Here is a 22,681-nt window from a genome sequence, read left to right as displayed (position 1 = left end):
TAACCACCTTCCATTCCGACATCTCGCCACTCCGACTAGTGGCTTCCACGTGCGGTTAGGGTTAGGTATAGGGTTTGTTAACGTCGGAAAGGCGACATGTAACCCTCGGCAATTAACCCATCCTAACTATCATGAGATTAGAGGCCAGCAACCCAACTCTAAGGTAAGTAGATTCAAGGTCAAGGATAATGATCCTAACATGCAGGCCCTTCATAGATTCATTGTAGACATACTTTTTTTTTAACTACTTTGGAATACCTACAAATAAAACTGCTGTCACCATAACATTTCTTGGACAGGCTGTACCACAGTATCACTCACCAGGCAGCATCAGCTCCATATAAGTGCCACAATGTTGGGTGATTTGTTGTAACCCAAACTGTGTCACATGGGTTAGAGCAGGTGTTTTACATTAGCTGTCAACTGCAAAATACCTGTGGTGACATCACTAACTGGGTGTGGTCAGACGAGTGACAGAGAGAAGTGGATCAAGTTTTCTGCCCTGTTATTCAAATGCATTTTTACCCTTTAACCCAATTCAACCAGGCGTCAGTTTTGGGAATGTCGTAAGTCGGAGAACATATCAGAACACACATGGCAAGCTTGTAGTCCCCGTATTTACAAAGCTACAACTCCCAGTAAATGAATTATTTGTTTGAGTGCTTTTTCATTAAGCTATGACAAAGTTTCACTCAAATTAAATCGAAACCAAGAATCTTAATTATTATGCATGAGTTTATGGCCAAAACAAATAACACGAAGCCATAAAGATATAATAAAAAATAATAAATTGACTCATATATGTTATTAACTTTGTTCTTAGAAAATCTTTCTGTATTTACAGGTTTTTAACAGACAAGCAGGTACAGACAAAGAGTGCTTATATACAGAGCAGCACAAGATGTTAAAATGAGTGCTAAAACAGTACCTTATTTACAGATGGACTACAGAGGAAAGTACAGACTAAGAACAAGTTTTATCACAAAACTTCTGTTACTCTACCAAGTATCACAAATCCCATGAGGAACTGTACACTTAAAAACCAAAAAATGGTATATCTACATGAAATCCAATGTTTCTCCAACTGAGAGGCACTGAATTGTATATATTTACATAATATATACATATAAAAGTGTATAAGCATGTATGTTTTCATACATATATAGCTACCTGTGGTGCAAAAGCAGCAAAAGAAATTATATTGTATGACTTCAATACTACAAAATAAAGGTTTGTGCTAAATGGGCTGACTGACAAATAAGGTAATGTTACACCATACATAACTACTATACTGGCAAAATAAAAAGAAAGAAAATTGAGCGTATGTAAATAATGTCCGCTCAAAGTCCCAATGGTCTTAAGTGAACAAAAGATTACAGTCAGTCGTTCATAAAACAGAAGAGATTGTCGATAATACTTCAAGTTCATGCAAAGGTACAAACCATTAAAAATGAAAAAATAAACATTTTCTTCCCTGTTCACCAACCAGCTGTGCAGTGTTTCCCTTCATTGTGAGTAGAAAGAAGGTGCAAAACAAAAAAAGGGGGAGACTCTGTGGGCTATGGAACTGAACTGCAACGAAGTACGGGCACTTGGTGGACGACCAGAGTCTGTTTGACTGCCCCGCCCTGATTGGACGGGATGCCGACAGTGGCAGTGTCAGGTATGGTTACTGTGGTGTGGGTGGTTGTGATGGCGCTGGTGGTGGTGCTGGTGCATGAGGTGGTGGTGGTGCTGTTGGTTGCCTCTTCCTCTTTGGGCTGCTTACTAGCAAACTCTGTGATGCTGAAGACAAACTGCAGGCAGCCAAGTTTGATGTAGCTGCCGTGGTGGAGCAGTGCTGTGCCCTCCCAGCCGGCCCCGCTGCCTCCGATCAGGCTGGAGCTGCTGGCCTTGCAGTTGCACGTGAGGCCGGGGCCTCCCTGGGGCTGACTGCTCATCACTCCGCCTGCCGGCATCACACCCACAGTGGGAGTGGGCCCCTCTTGCTGCTCCCTCTTCTTGCTGCGGCCTGAATCGCGCCAAAACAAGGGAAGAATTGTGTGAGCAGCTGCATGTACAGGTTTCTACACATCTCCTCCTATCCACTGGAATGACGAAGACTTCAAAAGCCAGCACAAATTCAAGACTGGCGACAAAATGCTATTGTGGATTTCTATCTCAGAATTCTGAAGTTTTTTCCCTCAGAAGTGCAATTTTATATATGTTTCAATAAGGAAGTTATTCTCATGCACAATTGCGATGGTTTATTCAGGCCTTTTAATTTCTCTTCAGTAGCAAAAAGGCACTTCCATAACAAGGCTATTCTGGTGGTAGAGAACAATAAAATAAGGTCAAAGAATGGGGGGAACTCACGGATAATGCCTTGCACTTTGGACACCAGGCCACTAGGTGGAGATGGTGAAGCCTTTTCAGAGAAGTCACAGGAGTAAAGCACATTGTCCACTGTGGTCCCATGTTCACTGTAGTTCAGGAGCTCATAATGCTTAGTATTCTGAGGGGACACAGAACAACCTAATTTATACACCGTGTTTTAAAAATAAATAAAACCCCTGCATAAAAACTAGTAATTAGTGGGTAAAGAGGCAGCCTGGTAACCAGAAGGTCACCGGGTCAGCTTGGGGTTAGTGTTAGTCCCAAAGCAAGGCACTTGGCACTTGACACCTAACCAAGTAGAGAATGGAGTCGTTTTCAGTGTTTGACCAAATTTATCCTTCATTGTACGACAGTGTCGCTCGCCGGGAAAAAAAGCTCTCAATCCGTCCCAGATGACGCACAGTAGATCTGCTATTTTCTGTGAATGTGTGTGTATGTGAGACAGGCTGTTGTGTATGAAATGAATATGCATTACTCGTCAAGCATAATGTAACCACCATGTCCTGCAAATTATGGTGGAACTAGCTGAGCTTGTAGATCTGCAGTTTTCACCACACGACACCTGCATACCATAGAGTATAGTGTATATATGTACCTATAAAAACACCCAAAACAGTGTCATGTGGCTAAGAACAAACAGCAATGATGTCAAAGCCAACGTACCTCATCATAGAAAATGCAGGCATGTTTTCCCGACACATAGTTACAATGACCATAGTTTGTAAGGCACACATCCATGTCAGCACCTAAAAAATTAAGGAAAGAGAAGAGCTTGAAAAGACCAAATACACAAGCACACAGGATCTGTTGTATCAATTACTTACACCACTAAGCTAGTGTTAGGTGTAGGGCTGTATCTAATGATTACTTTCATAATCAATTTTATTTGCAATAATTATTCAATAAACTATACACTATAACAGTAAAATAACAGTAAAAATATAATATAATGGAAGAAGGACAGGCATTCACATTGTGGTGAAATTGTAAACAAGACATTAGAAATGTATTATTATTATTATTATATTTACTTTGTATTTAGCATTGTATCTGAAGAATTTTCAGTCTATCAATTCATTGATTCATAACTAATTAACCAACCAACACGGAGAGCTGCATTGGATGTTAGATGGAAAGGTTCTTACCAGATCCTATGTACAATGTCCTGTAGCACATGCTGACAGCTTCTCCCTTTCCTGTGAGAGGGTAGAAGACTGCTCTAGCCTGCACCTTCTTTGGACCTGTAAGAAACGACACCGGTGAACAAAACCACTTATTAGGCAGTGCTGAGTACTAGGACGTAAAAGCTACATTTTATGAACCAAATGCCGGATTTTCTCAAAACTTCCTATCGATCACACAATATGACGTACCGTCCATGTTATAGGATGATAATCTTCATTTATAAAGCACATATCAAAAAATGAAAACCCTGAATAAAATCTCAATGACATAAAAAACAAAAGGTGCAATGCATACAGTATTATGCAGTATCTTAATTGAATGTTTATGACATGTTTTTCCATGACCTTCCCTGGCAGTGCTGGTCAGGGATCAGATAAAATAAGAGAATGTTTTTGTAAATTGTCTTTCCTTATCTTACTGTGGAGGAAAAAAAGAAAAGAAAAACAGTGGAAACAATTAGATATTGGCGAGCACCAACACCAGGCTACGGTATCTTACCTTCAGGGACTGGAGATGGGGGTTTCAGGGTGGGGGTGACAGGAGGAGGAGGAAGAGGAGGAGGAAGAAGAGGCGGAGTGACTCCACTGCTTTGAGGAGTGGACATCATTTTGGGTGGAAAAAGCTGCTGGATCCTCTGCCGAGCCAGGAGTTTGATCATCTCTCCATCCAGCTTGTCCAGTTCAATTCCTAATAGGCCAACACGAGTATAGTTCAGATCATTTTGTTTTTAAACAAAGCTTAAAGCTACAATATGTAGCTTTTATGTCCACCGTCTCCCTATGGAAAGAGGTAATTGCAACCATGTCTAAACTACAATACATCTGGCTAGTGTCCAATCTGTTCTGCCCTCCACTTTAAATAACCTTAAAGACATTGTCAACCAGTAGGTGTCCTACCCGACACCAGGGTCTACATTTCTCAAGAGTAGGGAGACCACCTCCAACTACAACAGATGTGCTAGTTATATTGTAGTTAACTCCACCACACAGATTGGTTAAAACATTGTATTCATTTGTTTATATTCTACTTTTTGTGTATAACTGAAAAATGAATAAACATTGAATCATAAAATAAATAAATAAATAAAAACATTGTATTCATTAAAATAAAGTCCTGGTGGCATGTAGCTGTAACATATGGGGTAAAAGTATCAGAAACAAGTGTAGTCAGAATTTCCTCTTCTGACATAGTCAGAACAAAGGTGCTTTGCAACAAGGAAGTGCTGATGACTCATTACTTTACCAGTTTGGGCATGGCTAACGAACAAATTCAAGGTACTGTTGCATCATTCACTTCGCGGATATGACATCTTGCTTGTATATGCAAGCTGGTATGCAAATGGGAGATATTGTGCGTCACTGTCACTGGATCACAGGCTCATGAGCCAGACCCAAACCCACAACCCCGGGAAAAGATCCAAACCCATAACCTTGTGAACATACCCAAATGTATGACCCAGTGATCGATCCAACCCCATAACCAGACCCAAACCTACGACCCTGTGACAAGATGATTATGATACCAACTATCAGGAGGACGCTTCACAGTATGAATTAATAATAAGGCAACACAGCTTACCTCCATCACCGTCCATAGCAGCCTTCATGTGGTTGGACAGGTCAGCTATGGAGGAGATGACACCAGTACCAGTACTACCCAGTACTGCCTTTACACCTGGAGAGGAGAATCCTGGAGACACATGCAAACGACACAGAACTGAATGGAGGAAACGTGATGCAGACACATGTATGCCATTCCCAACGTAAAATCAAGCATCCAATCGCTGTAATTGGCTGACAGAGTGGGTGACATTTGGAGGGAGCGCTTGTTTTGGTTCACACGATAACCTGTTTCGTCCACCATGGCTGGCCAACTTGGACAATGCGCTCGGGGATGCGCTAGGCCACTGGCTGCTCTGTGCGGGCACTCCCTAGCCTGGCAACTCTGAAACTTTTTACAATCATTTGAGAACACGGCAGGTGTGCCAACAACAGCGGGGACTGGAGGCTCGTGAGGCACGCCTGTCTTGTTCTCAAGGGATTTAAACAGCCATTCATTTGTTGTAAAACCTTGCACATACACAAAACATGAAATGAACCAAAACAAGCGCTCACCTTGGGAATGGCACATATCTGATGCAAACATTTTGACTTTCAATAAGCTTCTTCACAAAGTCAACTTCAACTCGAATGGTGCGCACAAAATGTATTCAACACAACTTAAATGTTCAAACTTCTGAATACCAAATGTCAAAAAGGAAGCATCACAGAGGCAAGGAAGGGATGATTTTAGTCAATTGTTTTCTTTTCATTAGCATGGGCAAGATTCAACTCTTTATCCAAGAGGGGGGGGGGGGTCCCTACTCATGTAATACATTATCTATTATGAACACTATTTAAGTAATTACTTAATACTTAATCATTCACAAATTGTTAAAAGGCTTCTTAGTTGTTCACAGGCTTCATAGTCCAATTTTGCCAAATAAGTGCATTTTGTGGGTGGGAAAATACCCCACCGTCCTGTAATCACAAGCCTGACCCTGAGAATACTTTCTATATCCCAGGATGGGAACAATTCATATCGTTCATGAATATATCCATCAGCAAGAGTTCAAAGCAACCTCAAGAAAAAAGAACGATCCCTGAAATCTACTCAACTACTAATTCAGAGAACCCCTTACCTGCTGGACTTGGTGACGATCCTAGCTTGGCTGTGCCATGGTCCAGGATGACTTTAGGGAGTGGGGATGCTGAGGGGACACTGGGGGTGGTGGTGGTGGTGGAGAGGGGTGGTTTTTCATCACTGCTCATACAGTCTGCCAGTGGCCCAGACTGGGTCCTGTGGTTCTGCTGCCCTGTCTTGGAAACTAACGTTGGGGGAGCTGGGAAGCCTTTCTGGGCACAGACCTCCATTGGGCTCACGATCTCCCTTTTTATGACGGCTGCAACTATGTGGTTAGGTAGATCAGGGCAGGTGGTGGAGGCGGCTGTGGGGGCAGGGTCTTGTACAGTCGGGCTGGGTTGTGTTCTGTGTTGGAGCTCAGTCTGCCTGCATGAGTCTGACGCACTGTCACAGTCCACAGGGCCGTTGGCTTTGGGAGGCCGCCGCTCCTCTACTAGGGGCCCGTTGGGCTTTCTGCAATTCTGACAGGGCCTCACAATGCAGTTACAACTATCCATCTCGGCCAAGGGGCCCTTGGGTACAGGGGCCCCGTGGGGGCCATCAAATCTACCACAGGGTTTCAAACAGGGGACGGGAGAGGAAGTCCTTTCCGATGAGACCAGAGGTTTGAGCAGCTCCCCCGTGACACAGGATTTAATATCGACCTTCTGCTCAGTGTCCCATCCCACTGATGATGATACTGATGTGGGAGTTGATGACGACGAGGCCTTTTGCTTGATGGAAAGGTGCCTCATGATGCTGCACTGGAGAGCAAGGACATCTTGTAGCCACTGTTGAGCATATTAAAGGCACGATTTAGACCAGAACAAGCGGAAAACACCAAGTGTTGCAGTTTGTAGTCCTAAAACCCGGAGGTGAGTTATCATGTTTGAGCTACGGGTTCCCTTGCCAATTTCCGATTGTTTTATTTTTTTTGTACTAAGACATAAATGACACCCCATAATATTTCAACCGTGACTTATGTGGTAAAATAAAATGGCTATGTATTTTTGCCGTTGAATCATTGTTGTGTTTATTTATTTATTGAACTTTGTGAGCTGTGCATACCTCCTGCTGCTCTGCCTCTGTGGTGAAGTGCTTGGGGGACTGTTGGTCCAGAACGCCACTACAGACCAGCTCTGATTGACGGACCCCTGCGGGGGCCAGCATGGGGGGAGGGTTCTGATACTGGGACTTGATGGCATCTGGCACCTGAGAACAAAGAGCTTCTCATGAAATACAGTATAATCCGGAACACTGGAAGTATCAAGCGTTAATTAGTTTCTCATGCATCACTGTGATTCTTTTCAGACATTTCTGCCTTACTGAAACAGGACAGTGAATAATAAAGACAGGAAAGTAATAGGCATAGGAGGGGTTGAAATGCAACACAGGGACTTGAGGTGGGACTCAAACAAAAAGCAGAATTTTCCATGCTCCAATTAATTCAAGAAGAAGTTGTACCTTGATCGTCTTTTTGTTGTGCTGGTGAGTGGTGCGTCGGTTGGGCGTGTTTTGCCGATGGACACGGCGCAGGAAGTCCACTTTCACGGCATGCTGGGACATGCGGTCCTGGAACTGGTCAAAGAGCTGGCAGCGGTTGGTCAAGCTCAGGCTCCTCTGGTTCAGCTAGACAACAGCAGGACAGCAGGTCAATATCTAAACAAATGGCAGTCTTTATAACCGTTAAAAAAAGAAGAAAGGGCCCGGACGGTCGGCATAACCGTCTGGGCACCTAGGCTGACAACGTGTCGCGGGTTTGACTCCCGATCCCAACGGCCTTTGCTGCATGTCACTCCCCATATCTCTCCCCATTACCTGTCAGCCTACTGCCCTATCAATAAAAGGCATAAAAGTCCAAAAATAAATCTTGAAAAAAAGAAGAAAGACCGGCTCCCTCAAAAGAAAAAAGGTGCAGCCACAAAAACAGTAGGGATGTGCATATGACTAAAATCCTTTTAGATTATACTGTTCTTCTTAAGAATGATTCATTAGAAGTAGAACCCCCCTCCACCCCTGCCAGACTTTTTAAAGCGTCGCTCTGTAGGAGGCTAGCTGTAATAGAAAGATGGACACCACTCTGTTTAAAAACACAATTTTTCATTTGCATCTTTAATGCAGAAGTGCAGGTCTATCCCTTCATGGAGTCTTCACGCAACGTCTAGGTCCCGGACCATTTTAACTTTGATGTCTACTGTACTGAAAGTCTTAGATTGCACAGACGCGTACAATTCAGAGAAAGTGCTTTCTAAAGCATAATTCTTCTTGGGCACTAATAATGTTTGTGCTCAGAACCGTGTCTCTTACCACGAGGTGTTCAACGTGGTTGGGACACATCCACTTTCCGGCTGGTAGGGCGGTGAGCGGAGGGTCCAGGCAATCCATGTGGAACAGCAGTGGACAATAGTCACACTGGATGAGAGGAGCCATCCTGCAGCTCCTGAGATGAGGATGCAAAGCAGAGGAGGTTGGCTAAATTGGTTTGTAGGTAAAAATTTACTTTATCTGCATTCATATCTAGGACTGCACAATACAGACAACAAATTGTTATATTTTTCATGAATGTTGTGATCTCTGGTATTTTGGTCCATGCCAGAATATTCCACATTAACCTTTCAAGTTTTGTTGAATTAAATTGTGATAAACAATATAGCGATATACTGTCCATACTTTAAATGCAAATTTGTGTATAAACCCAGTAATAACCAACCTGCTGCAAGTAAAGCAGACTTTGACTGGCAGAGGGACCAGGCCGTTGGTGTCTAACTCATGCTGGGGCCTCCTGAATGGCTTCCCCAGAAGATCCTCTTTTCTTCTCCGCTTACTGGTGCCTGGAAAAACCAACAGCAAATCAAAACACTTGCCTGATGATCAACCACAAAAGAAAAGACATTGCATTGCCCATCGAAAAGAAGTCTTAAAAGCAGCAGCAGCAGCTGTATCTGAATCTTGGGTTTGATGAATTTCCCAGACCAGGACAGCATATCGTTACCTGGTAGTGCGGTAGTGCATGTGAGCTCATTGGGCAGCTGAAACTGTGTGGGGTTTCTCTCCATAGCAGCAGCAATCAGCAACTGAAAGGGCCGCTTGAGGAGGCGAGGCATGGGCGGAGGCGGAATAGTGCCCTCAAGCTCCGACCCCTGAGCTTCCTCCTCTACCTCCGCCGTCTCGTCCTCGCCGTCGTTTTGCTCCTCTGAAGGAGTCGGCGTGGAGGAAGTGTTGGAGGTCGGCGTGCCAGGCCGACTGCTGGGTCTGCTGCCGGTCCGGCGGTCCAGGAGTCGGACCTGAGCCACCCTGAGGCCGGGCCCCGCGGCCCCAGCCCCCGGGGGCAGGCCGTCCAACCGCAGTGGACCGGAGTTGAGCTCCAACTCCACCGCTGGGGACACAGAGCGCTTGGCCACCACCTTCTCAGGCAGACCGTTGGTTTGCTCAGACTTCGACTCTCGTTTCTGAGGGAAGGGGAACAAATGAGATCAGAGAGATGCTGCGATGATCTATGATCTTTATGTCTATGGCAAAAGAGGACCTTTGAATGTTGCTACGCTACATCTACAACGACAGATAAACAGTTTGCACTCAAAGAGTACTGAATAAAAACAACAACATGCAGCTCACCTTTTTTCGGACATTACATCGATGACACATCCACTCACCAGGGGGCAGCATCTCTTCACTTAGAGGTGGGTTACTATGGTAACAAAGAGATAAAAGGCCATTATCAGTACTGTTAGTTATTAACTATCCCTAATATTGTTGATATAACATATAGAAGTGGAAAGTTCAGGGCAACTCAATCTAGCCCTATGTCTGTACAATACCAGCAGTGTTTAAAACTCAATCTAGTAACAGAGACAAAAAAACGTCAGATTGAATCATTAGTCATTAATGAAAATATAAAACAAGAAATTCAGTACATACACGTTGCTCTGCCTCCATCTAGTGGACAAATTATATCACTGTATAACTCTTGGTAATGCCTGTGTTTAGTTAGTACAGCTGACAACTCAGCTGTAAAACTGACCATGAACTGAATGTTATCTTAACAGTTTGTAGCACCAACTGAGGCATGACATATGTATGTCAAGAGACATGTAAAAACAAATGTGTATATATATTAATTAACCATATATAATTTCTCAACTAGAGTACATTGCTGTCACCTGTTCATATCTGGAGACATACACACATCCCAAAATGTATGCTTGTATATACTGTCTGCATGTTGTATACATTCTGAGATGTGTGTATGTCTTAGATACTTCATGTCATGCCGTACATATGTGTACATGCCTCGTCAGAAACCATACCTGCAGTATATTGTGTGCAATATCCTTTTTGTTTTATGCTCAATCATATCAGTGAGTCAAAAACGTCCCAGGTCCCCCACGCATGCAAACTGTATGTAAAATGTGTGACACATTGTGAAACCGGTAGTGTTATAGCAGACACGCACAACATGCCACTGATACCAATGCCAAGATAATGATCATCCATCATTGTCGAGAAGAAAATCCCACCTCAGAGATATTTTGTCATTTTGTCAAACAGTTGCTATTTTTTTTACATTATTTGTCACTCTCTGAACCCACGAATAAAACAACAATCATATGGCAAACAGATGTGTTAACGTTCGTGGAGAAAGGCAAGTGTACCAATAACACACGACTGGTACACATACTTCTGTAAATCTAGCATTGCATGCATGACGTTCTGTTCTTTTGCCTATGTAGTTTTTGGTGGTCAGCAGTGTTTCCAGGTTTTGAGAGAGAAACATGCAACCAGGTCTACAAAAATAAGCCCAAAAGAAGCGAGCCCTTTTCCCTTTAAACATATACATTGGCTACTTTCAAAAACATCTTAGCCTGCATGGTAAAAAAAAATGCTGAGAATGTCATCTGGGGGGGGGGGGGGGGGGCTGTTCAACGGCCTTATAATAACAAATAGCCCCTGCATCTGCATGCAATGCATCATCTCAAACGACGCACACCACAGTACAGGCCCATTTTCATCTGCAAAGCGTAGCCTATGTACCGTTACGTGCATAGCTGCGATTTAAAATGTTGGTAAGATGGCGCTGGAATAGAACAAAAAAAATCCAGGGAGGTCGCCATATTGTAAACAGAGACAGAGAGACTCCATTTTTAGCAGCGGAATAGAGCCGCTCTGACCTATTGCCAGCGTTCCGCGGCAAATTCTAACTTTATTAATGCTCTAATAATTCAATTCGCTAAATAATCAAAACAATGCCATAAACGAAGAGAGACCGCGTCGACGCCTCGTTTACTTCACTCGACATTGGTTGACGTGACGACAAGACGATATCAATGAACTAGAGACGGAATGTGGACAAAATGAATCGACACATCGATCGCACCCATATATTTATACTACGTTGTACGACGGTGTCGCGTGCCGAAAAGAAACGAACTGCAGGCTCAAGCTTTAGAGGTCCGTTTGCACTTTCTCTCTGTTCCACTAAAGCATACGTGGTATTTTTCCCCCCACCGCAATGGATCACTTTGAAGTGAACACCATTAAGTTGTTCTAAAAGCCTGACACGGACCATAAGCAGCCTGCTGTTTTCTTGCATCAAAGAGAAAGAGAGAATGCACGCCTGGTGCCTGTATGTGTGTGTATATATATATATATATATATATACATACATACATACATACATACATACATACACACACACATCGTATGGGGAAACATAACTCTACTGGTACACATAGTTCTCTAAATCTAGCATTGCGTGCATGACGTGATGTTCTTCTGCCCGTGTAGTTTTTGGTGGTCAGACACCGTGTTGCCATGTCCGCTTATTATAAGCGACTTTGGTCTTATTTTTCTGTAAAGTTGCTTGTAAATATTGGCAGTTGCGAGTTCCGTTTTTTGGGGCTTGTTTCTTAAGTGTAGTTGTTGCTTATTTAGGCTTCCTTTCCAAAACCTTGTATTATTATTTAAACCAGTGGTTCCCACAAATATTTTCATGAAAATGTTGTGCCAGGGAGCATGTGTTAAAAAAAAAGATTCCACATTTTATTGCAAGTTTTTTTTTTTGAAAATAGCAGATCTACAAGCTCACAACATGTCGCGATGTTGTGAGCTTGTAAATCGGCTATTTTCAAATAGCCGATGCAGGCCTGGGTTTAAAGTGATATGTGGCCTATAGTTGCTTCTTTTGGGCTTGTTTTCATAGACCTTGTCGCTTGTTTCTCTCACAAAACCTGGCAACAATGGTAAGACATCCCAGAGATCACAGCAGAGAGAGAGAACATCTCTCTACATTCAGTAATACATGCTGATTCAGGCTCATGGTGTATGGTTGTGTAGAACAGTGGTTCTCAACCAGTGGTAGGGGGACCACCAGGGGTCCTTGAGGGGGTTCCAGGGGGTCCCCAGCCAAAGTAATAGTTAGAAACCAAATTGACCCTTATGTGTCTGTAGCTCTGAGAGTGTACAAATGGAACCAAATGGACCCGTTAGGGTCCATTTGTACACTCTCAGAGTTAAATGAACACTGATGATGGTGATACAGTGTAGATTAAGACACCCAATAAATCAAAGCAGTTGAGTCCCTGGCATATCTTTTCAAATGGGGGTCCGTGAGCTATTATGTGTCAATTTGGGGGTCCTTGACGCGAAAAAGGTTGAAAACCACTGGTGGTAGAAGAATGGAAGGTTTATTTATTTCATATACCAGCACTGTAGGTGGAAGGCCGCCGGGCAGTGGTCACAGCACAGCAGATCGCCTCCTTCTCGGCAGCTGTCACAGGTGTCGTGGTTGGTGGCCCTGCCACTCCTCCGGACGTCCCTCACCAGCTTCCGGCTCCTCTTGTCCACCTCCTCAGACTTTGGAGGAGGGGCCAGCAAAGTCTGGATTTGCTGTAGTAGTAAAAAAAAAAAAAAAAATATGGGGTCTTAAATATTCACTAGCAGTGGCTGTCTGTCACGTCTAATGGGTGGATCTTTGAGTTTAACATCCTGCTTTGGGGCAATAGTGGTGCATTTTATGAGGACTAACGTCGAGGCCCAGAAGAACCGCCACAGTTCAATGTTGCCATGTCGGCTTATTATAAGCGACTTTGGGCTTTCTTTTTCTTAAATGTAAAGTTGCTTGTAAAAAGTGGTGGTTGCGTTTTTTTGGGCTCGTTTCTAAAGTGTAGGCTACATGCTTCTTTAGGCTTGCTTCCAATGTTTTAAACATTATTATTTAAACCAGTGGTTCTCAAATATTGTCATGAAAGTTTCAAATTGCTCGTGTGGCCTAGTTGCTTCTTTTGATAGACCTGGTTGCTTATTGCTCTAGAAAAATCTGGCAACAATGCCACAGTTTAGTGACTGCATGTACTTCCATGTACTGTTGTTCTCATGTCTTACTAAATAAAGTACATCAATCAATCAATGTATAAGACGTTTTGTGGATCGTTTTGATATTGGTGTGTAAATCAAACCACTTTCACCAGTGACATCGACAAGAAAAGAAAATGAGAATTCCGTGTGACTTGATGATGGGCTTAGTCTAAGTGCATCAATACATAAATAGAAACAGACACTGACTTTAAGACGTCCACATGTAAATGTACTTAAGGCCTGAGTACTATACAAACCCCCAGTTTAAAATACATTAAATACTTTTCCAGGACCTGCACACACACCCTGTTAAAAAAACAGAACACAGTACAATCCTGAGGGTTCATCTACCCGCCCAGGGTCCATTTGACTCCATTTTGAACACACTCTCGGATGTAAAACTAACAGATCATTTGACTCTGCATCATGATGTGTGTATAAACTCCTGTAAAAGGCCTGCAGAAAGAAGCTGCACACACCTCCATTAAGCCTCCAGAGGTGTCCAAGTCGTACACAATCGTCGGGGTCTCCATTTTGTCCCACATTCATCCGATGGAAGTCAACGCACAAACCCAATCTGCGGTGGGTGAAAAAATATCCGATCACACACAACGACGATGAAAAGCAGGCTCGATCCCGGGGCGAACCTTCACCCTTTTCAAGCCTTTTTTCGGGTGTGAACTAATTGTTTGTTATCCCCTTTTCGCTCCGCTAGAAAAATGCCCCCGGTGGCTAATGTTAGCCGGCTAACGTTAGCCACTGCTAGCCACCAGAAGACGTCAACCCAGTCAAGGTTGTATGTGTGGAGGCTAAAGGCTAGGGCTAACGCTGCTAGCCCGTTAGCTTCTTCTGCTTCAGTCGCCCAAACGAAAAGACAACAACAGCCCTGCGATAAACAACGCGGTCCGATCGCGTTGATGCTTCGATCAAACGCCTCGCGGGTGCAAACAGGAACCGTGTGGATGTTGTCGTGTCTCAGTTCAGGTTCTGGTTATACACACAAAACGATCCTCCGAGGCCCCGATTAGCTGTTCAGCCATGATTCCTCCTGCTTCTGCTCCTGCAAGAAGAAGCAGCAGGCTCGGAAATCTGCAACTAGCCCGTCCGATCCCATTGTCAACAAAACACACGCGAAAATGCAACGGAACACACGGTGCAGATCCCACCAATCCAATGATCCAATGCGCGGCGAACGACAGGCGGCTCTGGAGATGTTTTAATCCGTGAATAATGTGTGTGCAGATGCGATAGGGTTGGTGTTATTGTTGTGAAAAAAGCCTCCTCTCGGTGCATCAACACTCTGCTAGCAACATCCTCTCCTGTTGGCGCAACCGCGAACCGCCGCACGCGCATGCGCGCTGCTATGATGGAGAAAATAATAATTTTTTGATTTATAGATTATGATTTTTTTTTTGTTTTCCCTTGGATTTTTTTATTCATTCACTCAATACATTCATTAAAAACTAGTCACCATACATAAACTACAACAAAATGTGTTGGGAGAGGAAAGAAAGAAATGTAGAGGGCGCCACAGGGGTGGCCTAACCGCCTAACTCAAATCAAATCTCCCTTTCTGCTTTTTAGTCTTAGCTTAATGTTTTTGTCTTTGCTACATTTGTTTGCCTTTTAAGCATTTCTCTCCTAATAAAGTTGTTTATTTTGATTTGTTTTGTAAAGCGACTTTACAAAAGTAAAGCGCTATATAAGTGTGATGTATTATTCTTAATATTCTTATTATTAGGGGTCGTCTTCCCCCAAAAGTATGAAAAATGTAAAAGGATGGGACTTTTTTTGTTTTGTTTTGTTTTCGGGCAAAATATTCAGATGATATTACAATGTTTTTTTTTAAATTGCTGTTCGTGTAAACGTCATATCATTCCAATACAAACGGGCATGGAAATGAGCTGAGCCGACACACTGCGAAAGAATTGTTTTTTCTTTCTTAACCTCAAATTAATTTGTCCAAATATGGGCACCACTCTGTTTTGGTGCCCATATTTCCCTAGTGCCCCCCCACTCTTCTAACCCAATGTGCCCACTCTTCCGGGTGCCCACATTTCCCAAGTGCCTACTCTTCCTAGGTAATCAGTGTTTTCCCTTACTTGTGTGTTGGTGCTCACCTTTCCTATTACCGATTTTAATTGTCCAGTCCAGCACCTAATTGATTGATTGATTGATTGATTGATTGATTGATTGATTGATGTACTTTATTTAGTAAGACATGAGAACAACAGTACAAGTACAAATTCACAATACAAGGTCTACTAAACTGGAAGACTCATTAAGCACTGAGCTTGTTTAAGATGAGATCCCCATGCACACACATCATGATGACATATAAGAGACAGACAGATATACACACTACTATACAGAACGTCATACAATCAGCTTACAGGTTAATGGTATGAAGAGTGAAAAATATGTACAAGAGAAGAAGTGCATATCTAGACCTACTAAACATTAGTGCCCCATATGGTTTCAGAACCAAAGGTTTGAGAAGATTTGTTCAAATGTGCATCATTTTGTGAAAATGATTGCTCAGTCAGTAGCCTAATCAGGAGTCAGAATGACGTTTTCATCTCTTAGACCAGGGGTCTTCAACGTTTTCAGGCCAAGGACCCCCTAGCTGAGAGAGAGATGAAGCAGGGACCCCCCTCTATATTGTATAAAATTGTGTTTCAGATTTCACTTTTTTGGTTTACTTGGTCTGCTCTTTTTTCCCTCCACACCAACACCTCTTTGCCAAAAAATAGCCGATCTACAAGCTCACAATGCCTTGATCTGCTATTTTTTGGGGGGTCCGCCAAAGATTTGGTGGACCCCCTGTAGTAACTCTGAGGACCCCCGGCCCTAGGGGTCCCGGACCCCCTGTTGAAGACCCCTGTTTAGACACTAAACTTATGAGCGCTGTTGTATCAGATGACATATTCTAGTTGTTTTGTATATGAATCAAAATCTTTTCACAATTTTCTTCAGTCCCCTAAATAACACTGAGAAGTGCATCAGATATGTTGTATGCTCACACATGATACAGACTGAGAAGGACAGGGATTATGTATATACATTGATATGACAAAACACCGTGAACTCAATAATCATAATGGAGAAATTAAGTGACAAGGGTGACATCTGGTGGCCAGTCCAGTGATATCTCTCATTGCTTGTTACATCCATGTTGTTTTTCATGGCCAGTTGGCCACACATGAATGTGAAACCCAGATTTCAGTGCACTTGTGATTGAAAGCAAACTGGATTTGTTTTTCTATCAATGTTTGATGATATTGTTAATTCATTATTAATTGGCTGAGCAGTAGATGCTTGGTTTCCCACATTGGAGACTTGGGTTTGAATACTCGTTGTTATATATGCTGCAAAGGAAAATGTTTCATATATAATTTATTTTTGGACTACATTCAAATCTCATGTATGCAGCACTTCCATGGACCAAAATGAATCAGAACAACTTAAAGGACAACTTTGTTTTTTTACAACCAAGGTTTATATTTTAACTTGTAATTAAAGTAAATAAATGATGAGTGTAATTTTTTTTTCATTTACTGCTTTCTATATTTTTAGCATTTTTTGCAATATTTTTTACAGTGGGCGGGGGCATTCTGTCCGGTGGCTAAATATGCCTTTTTTACACAATAAAAAAGGTCCGGCTGTCTGAGATGGCCAGATGTGAGTTATTGGGGGCTAGAAGAGCTACTGTAAATAATAATAAAGAAAACGCCGGGTTAATGTGTTAAAAAAATACATATTTAGCCACCGGACAGAATTTCCCCGCCCACTGTGAAAACACTGTAAAAAAAGATTGTGAAAATTGCTAAAACTATAGAAAGCAGTAAATTTAAAATTTTTAACACTCATCTTTTATTTACTTTAATTACAATCTAAAACATAAACATTGGTTGTAAAAAAACAAAGTTGTCCTTTAAGAAAACCTGAGGTTTTCATCATCTGAGTTGCCTTTCTTTCTAATTTCTATCAAGTAAAGTTGATATAAAATATAAATAATTATACATTAGATATTAAATTCTCGACTTTGTACAATATGTTTATGAGCATGTCTGTCATATTTTAATAATAATAATAATAATAATAATAATAGTAGCAGTAGTTTTGTTGAAACCATCCCATTCTTTGTATGGGCATCCACATGACACAGCTTCACACACAGTCTTCTCTGCAGGCACAGGTGATTAGCCTATGCAGTTTTACCAGTGCCCTGTTAGTCAGTATTATACCTACTTCCACCTCTCATGATGAGGTCTTGGCTTGGAATTTGAGAGGCATAGGTCTATACAATGCCTTGCAAAAGTATTCGGACCCATTGGATTCAGAATGTTCTTCTGATTTTTTCCCCACAGCACTTGTGCAAGGCGTGTACTGCGTGCATGTGTGTGTGTGTGTGTGTGTGTGTGTGTGTGTGTGTGTGTGTGTGTGTGTGTGTGTGTGTGTGTGTGTGTGTGTGTGAGAGAGAGAGAGAGAGGGGGGGTATGTGTGCCGGGGGGGGGGGGGGGTATCTAGTGTAATAGCTATTGTATAGTGTAATAATAATACTAGAGAGTGTAATAATACAGAATGGACACAACATATGAATACAGGTAGACTAGCTAGTCAGAGAACCCAGTTTGCACCCCAAATTGTGTCCAGTCTTATGCCCAAAAAATGCCCATTCTCAGGTGTCCACTCTTCTGGTTACCCAATGAACTACTCAGAGAACCACACCATCAAGTTTGATAAAGCATTATTTATTTAAAGAAAATAGAATATTGATAAAAAAGTAATGTCGTGGAATGAGGGGCAAATGGGTGGAGGTTCGCTGACCCTGGGGTCTTTGGCGTGGAGGTTGTCACATCATCTCTGGGACTTGGCGGTTGAGGACGCTTTCATCTACCAACTGAACTACAGTACCTCCTCCCTTTGATTGTGTGGGTTCATGTACCATCAGTACAATTGTAATTAACACTGTACAGACTCACACTCCAGTAAGGCCTGCCACTAGTTTTTTGTGTCTCCCACTTTGCAGGTCCATGGACTGTTATTACGGATCCCCAGCTGCAGATCAAGAGTGTGACTGCGAACCGGGCCTCTCCATGGGGCACGACTGTGGATTGCTATTATATGATATTATACCAGTATGCTGTATATTATCTTAACATTCTTATACTATACCATACTATCTAACATTATTGTTATACTATAATATATCATTATATACCATCTTACACTATTATATTTACTATTATTGTTATTGCTACTACTTGTATTTGCTTGTATCTCCCTCTCTGTCACTCCCTCTGTCTTTCTCTTCTCTCTCTCTCTTTCTTTCCCCCCGACACAGTCGAGGCAGATGGCCGCTCACCTGCCTGGGTTTGCCTAACGTTTCTTCCAGTTAAGGGGGAGTTTTTCGTTGCCACTGTCGCAAAATTGCTTGCTCAGGGTGGCACAATGTCGAGTCTCTGCTCTACATGTATAATGTCTTGAGACCACTTGTTGTGATTTGACACTTTAATAAAATGTTATTGAATTGAATTGACGACCTCACAGACACAGACCACAGCACGTGAGGCTGCAGGGATGCAGGTCAGACGTGCCTGTCCTGGCTGAGGAAGCTCGGGTCATTTGGTGTGTGTAATAGGATACTGCAGATGTTCATCAGTCTGTAATGGCGAGTGCCAGGGCTATTGGCCAGTTTCTTGTCCTACTGGGAGTGTGCATGCCTGAGATTAGCTGTTCACAGTCAGACGGACAAATGGACAGGAGCGAAAACATAATTTCAGGCCTTTGGCCTTATGGCCTGGAGAAGATAACAATGTAGTGCCTCGAAGAAACTTGGACACCAGGTAACCAAGCAATGACCCCAACATATGTCTAAACAACAATCTAAATCCCATTCTTAACAGCATCAGTACCTGGTGATTTGAGAGTTCTGTTTGGTATAGTGAGAAATGTATAGGAGCTATAGATAGTAATACTTTGAAGTTAATATGTTTTGTTTAGGGAGCCAAGGAAGTGATTCAAGTTTCAAGTGTAGGAGTAATGTGTTTAATTCGCAAACTGACGACCTTCCGATTCCCAGACGGCCTCTACCCACTCAGCTATGTCCACCCATGTTATAAATGATACAACAAAAATAATGAGTCATTGGTTGGGCAGCCATTCTCCAGTCCTGCCTTCTGTCTGCCAGAGATAATGAAATACAGCAATCTAGAAAACATACATCATTTAAGAGACACACAAATCCTCAGAAGGAAGCAATGTGGGAACACATTGTACTGGTGAATGAATGTGAATGTGAGTCTAAGAAGAGTTCTTGATGAGGGATTGTGGGTATTGTAGTTTGACTCTTTGACTTGTTAAATCATACAAAACCTTTCTGAAAAGGTAACGTTTTGGAAAACCATCTGAACTCAATTGCATTTGATGCATGCACTGATTAGTTAAATAAATCCTGAAAGAAATAGCCTAGTCTTATTCATTTTGCTCCAACTTCGCTAAACTGTACCATCAACTTCAAATGTTATTTAGTTTTCAAATGGCTCCCTTTCTCTCAGATACAGCTATTTTGCCAAATGGAATTTAAATACATCTAATGGACTTCCCCAGAAAAGGCTTTATATGATCTTTCATAACGTCACACACCAAACCTTCTCTCTCACTAGGTCAAGTAGAGAAAGTAGATTTCAGCAATTATGCTTTTTCACTCCACAAATATCATTCAAGGGTAGTACAGATGGTACCATCTGCAGATCTTTTTGGGGACAGGAATTGAGCTGTAACCTGCCTTAATTATGCCTGGATGTCCTGTCCTCCAGAATACACAAAATGTCAAGATCCAAACAAAGAGCAAGGTGACCTGAACAATGACTCAGAACTCCCTGCTCAAACCTTTACACGCACGCACGCACGCACGCACGCACACACAGACACAATTTGTTTTTCCCATTACCGTTGTGCACTGGTAGCCTACTGGAGACCCGTTGTTTCCCCTGGCCAGGCCCCGACATTTAATTTGTCACCAGGGATGTACTAGCACACCTCCTCCTCTTCAATATGCGGTATATGCCTACTTTGTGTGGCAACACTCAGGTCAGGTAAGGTGTTTGGGAGAACCTGGGCTGCCACTCACTCACTGAGCAGCTCTTATTCACTTCAGACTTTGGCTGTTTTTCTGAGGTACTGTAGTAATGTATGCTTTTATTTTCGACACTTGCCAGCAGAGGGAAGCAATGCTTCACTTTTGATTGGAAGCAGAAGACAGGAACTATCTTTGCATGTCAGTTTTTCTATCCTCTAGTTCCGTAAAGTTAAATTATTCTAGAATGACTTGAAATGCTTGCTCTTTTACCTTGTAATGATAAGATTCAAAGAGATGTTTTACAACTGCAGATTGCCAGTGGTGGACAGTAACGGAGTAAATGTACTTGAGTACTTTACTTGAGTACAGGTTCTGAGGATCTGTACTTTACTTGAGTATTAGATTTTTTTGATCCTTAGTACTCCTACTTGAGTACATTTCCAAGACAAATATTTTACTTTTACTCGAGTACATTTGTAGGAAGGCTGACTCCACATCCACACCAATGATTCGCCATGAAACTACTTGCAACCACTTGCAACCATTATCCCCAATGGCAGTTGCAAGGAGTTGCATTGGTGTGGTTGACCTTAAAACGGTTTTGTTGCAAGGAGTTGCGACTAGTTGCATTGGTGCGGTTTTGCCTTTAGGTTGGCAATTTCTTTTTCTTCCCTAAAATGCAATTGGCCTAAATTCTGCTCTCACACTAGCCGTGTTTCTGGCTTCCCCCTCCGCTCGCCTCTTTGTTACAGTACATCTTGTATAGGTGTATAGGAGTGAACTTATTTAGTTCTGGTTCCTCAGTCATTTCTATGTTTTTATAGGTGTTTCTGCAGGCTTTGTATAACGTAGTGGTTCTACAAGCAAGCACATCAGTGCATGCAGCGCAGGTGGTTTCAGAGAGTAACAGTACTCCTCTGAAACAAGAGTTACAAGGTCCTATAAATTCATTGTGAAAACATTACAGCAATTTGTTAAATTGTTAAATATAAAAAATAAGAAATGTACTTCTACTACTTTTACTTTTACTTGTACTTTAAGTATTTTTCAAAGCATGTACTTTTGAATACTTAAGTATATTTAAAAGCAATGACTTTTTTACTCTTACTTGAGTAACATTTTGACTGAGCTACTTCTTTTTGTAGTGGAGTAAATTTGAACAAGAGTATCTGTACTCTTACTCAAGTACTGTGTCCACCTCTGCAGATTGCAATGTCATTAACAACAATAATGAATAAATGCTTTAGAAGTATTTCTGTGTTAATTGTTCTATAAAAGGTTTCTTGAGTTTTAGCATCATGATATACACTCATGGTTTACACACATGTGCACCATTACAGTATGTGGGTGATGTATGACATGTCTGCAACACTGATGTCTATTTAAGCTCACCTCATTCCCTGTTGTTCCTCTTGCTTTCACTGAAGGTTGGTATGTACTTGTTTGCTCCAACCGCCGCCAAGATCAGCACCACCAGACTGTTTTCCCCTGGGGGAGTTTGTTATATAAAAATGTAGGCAATATATCTCCCTGCTCTTAAATGGTTGTCTTATAATGTGCTGAGCAGGGAGTAATATATAGCAGAGTCTGAACAACCAGATCAAATACTCACACTTGCATTTACATGTTATAGATAAAATGTTTTCAATCTATAAGATGTTTCTGAGTGACCCTTCATTAAACACAGGCGCCATCATCAAATGAGCCACGCCACACACACAATTGGCCACGGCCACGTACGCACGCATGCGCACACACAGTGTTAACACAGGGACACAAACTTTACACATACAAAACTTTAAACTGACCAATTAGGTAGAAGTATCCATTTTTTTCTGAACAATAACTTTTATTGAAGATGCCTGTGAAGTAGCTTAATCAGTACACTATGTACAATGAATAAAAAATAGGTTATTGTCATTGTCATCACACAAGCTTGCATGAATACATATTCTCATGTGACAGTAAATGTTCAACTATTGTATGGGTCTAAATGTAGACACAATCTCCAAACAGGCAATG

At 42.1% G+C, this 22,681-nt stretch overlaps 1 protein-coding gene across 1 annotated transcript; it reads right to left on the bottom strand.

Moving 5' to 3' along the window:
• Positions 1–706: 706 nt before the first annotated feature.
• Positions 707–15,007, bottom strand: phf12b (PHD finger protein 12b). Its single transcript, XM_084064339.1, has 15 exons — positions 14,055–15,007; positions 12,923–13,107; positions 9,838–9,910; positions 9,215–9,671; positions 8,933–9,053; positions 8,530–8,662; positions 7,687–7,851; positions 7,291–7,434; positions 6,242–7,013; positions 5,140–5,250; positions 4,060–4,248; positions 3,522–3,617; positions 3,040–3,122; positions 2,356–2,494; positions 707–2,011 (listed from the first exon to the last, which is right to left on the bottom strand). Exons 1-15 carry the CDS (start codon positions 14,118–14,120, stop codon positions 1,560–1,562), a joined length of 3,186 nt encoding a protein of 1,061 aa, XP_083920465.1. The 5' UTR covers positions 14,121–15,007; the 3' UTR covers positions 707–1,559.
• Positions 15,008–22,681: the final 7,674 nt, after the last annotated feature.

Source organism: Gymnoscopelus microlampas (genome assembly GCF_963454915.1).
Source record: "Gymnoscopelus microlampas genome assembly, chromosome: 8".
Taxonomy (NCBI): Eukaryota; Metazoa; Chordata; class Actinopteri; order Myctophiformes; family Myctophidae; genus Gymnoscopelus; species Gymnoscopelus microlampas.
The sequence above is the reverse complement of the archived record's forward strand: the minus strand, read 5'-3'. Positions and strand labels throughout refer to the sequence as shown.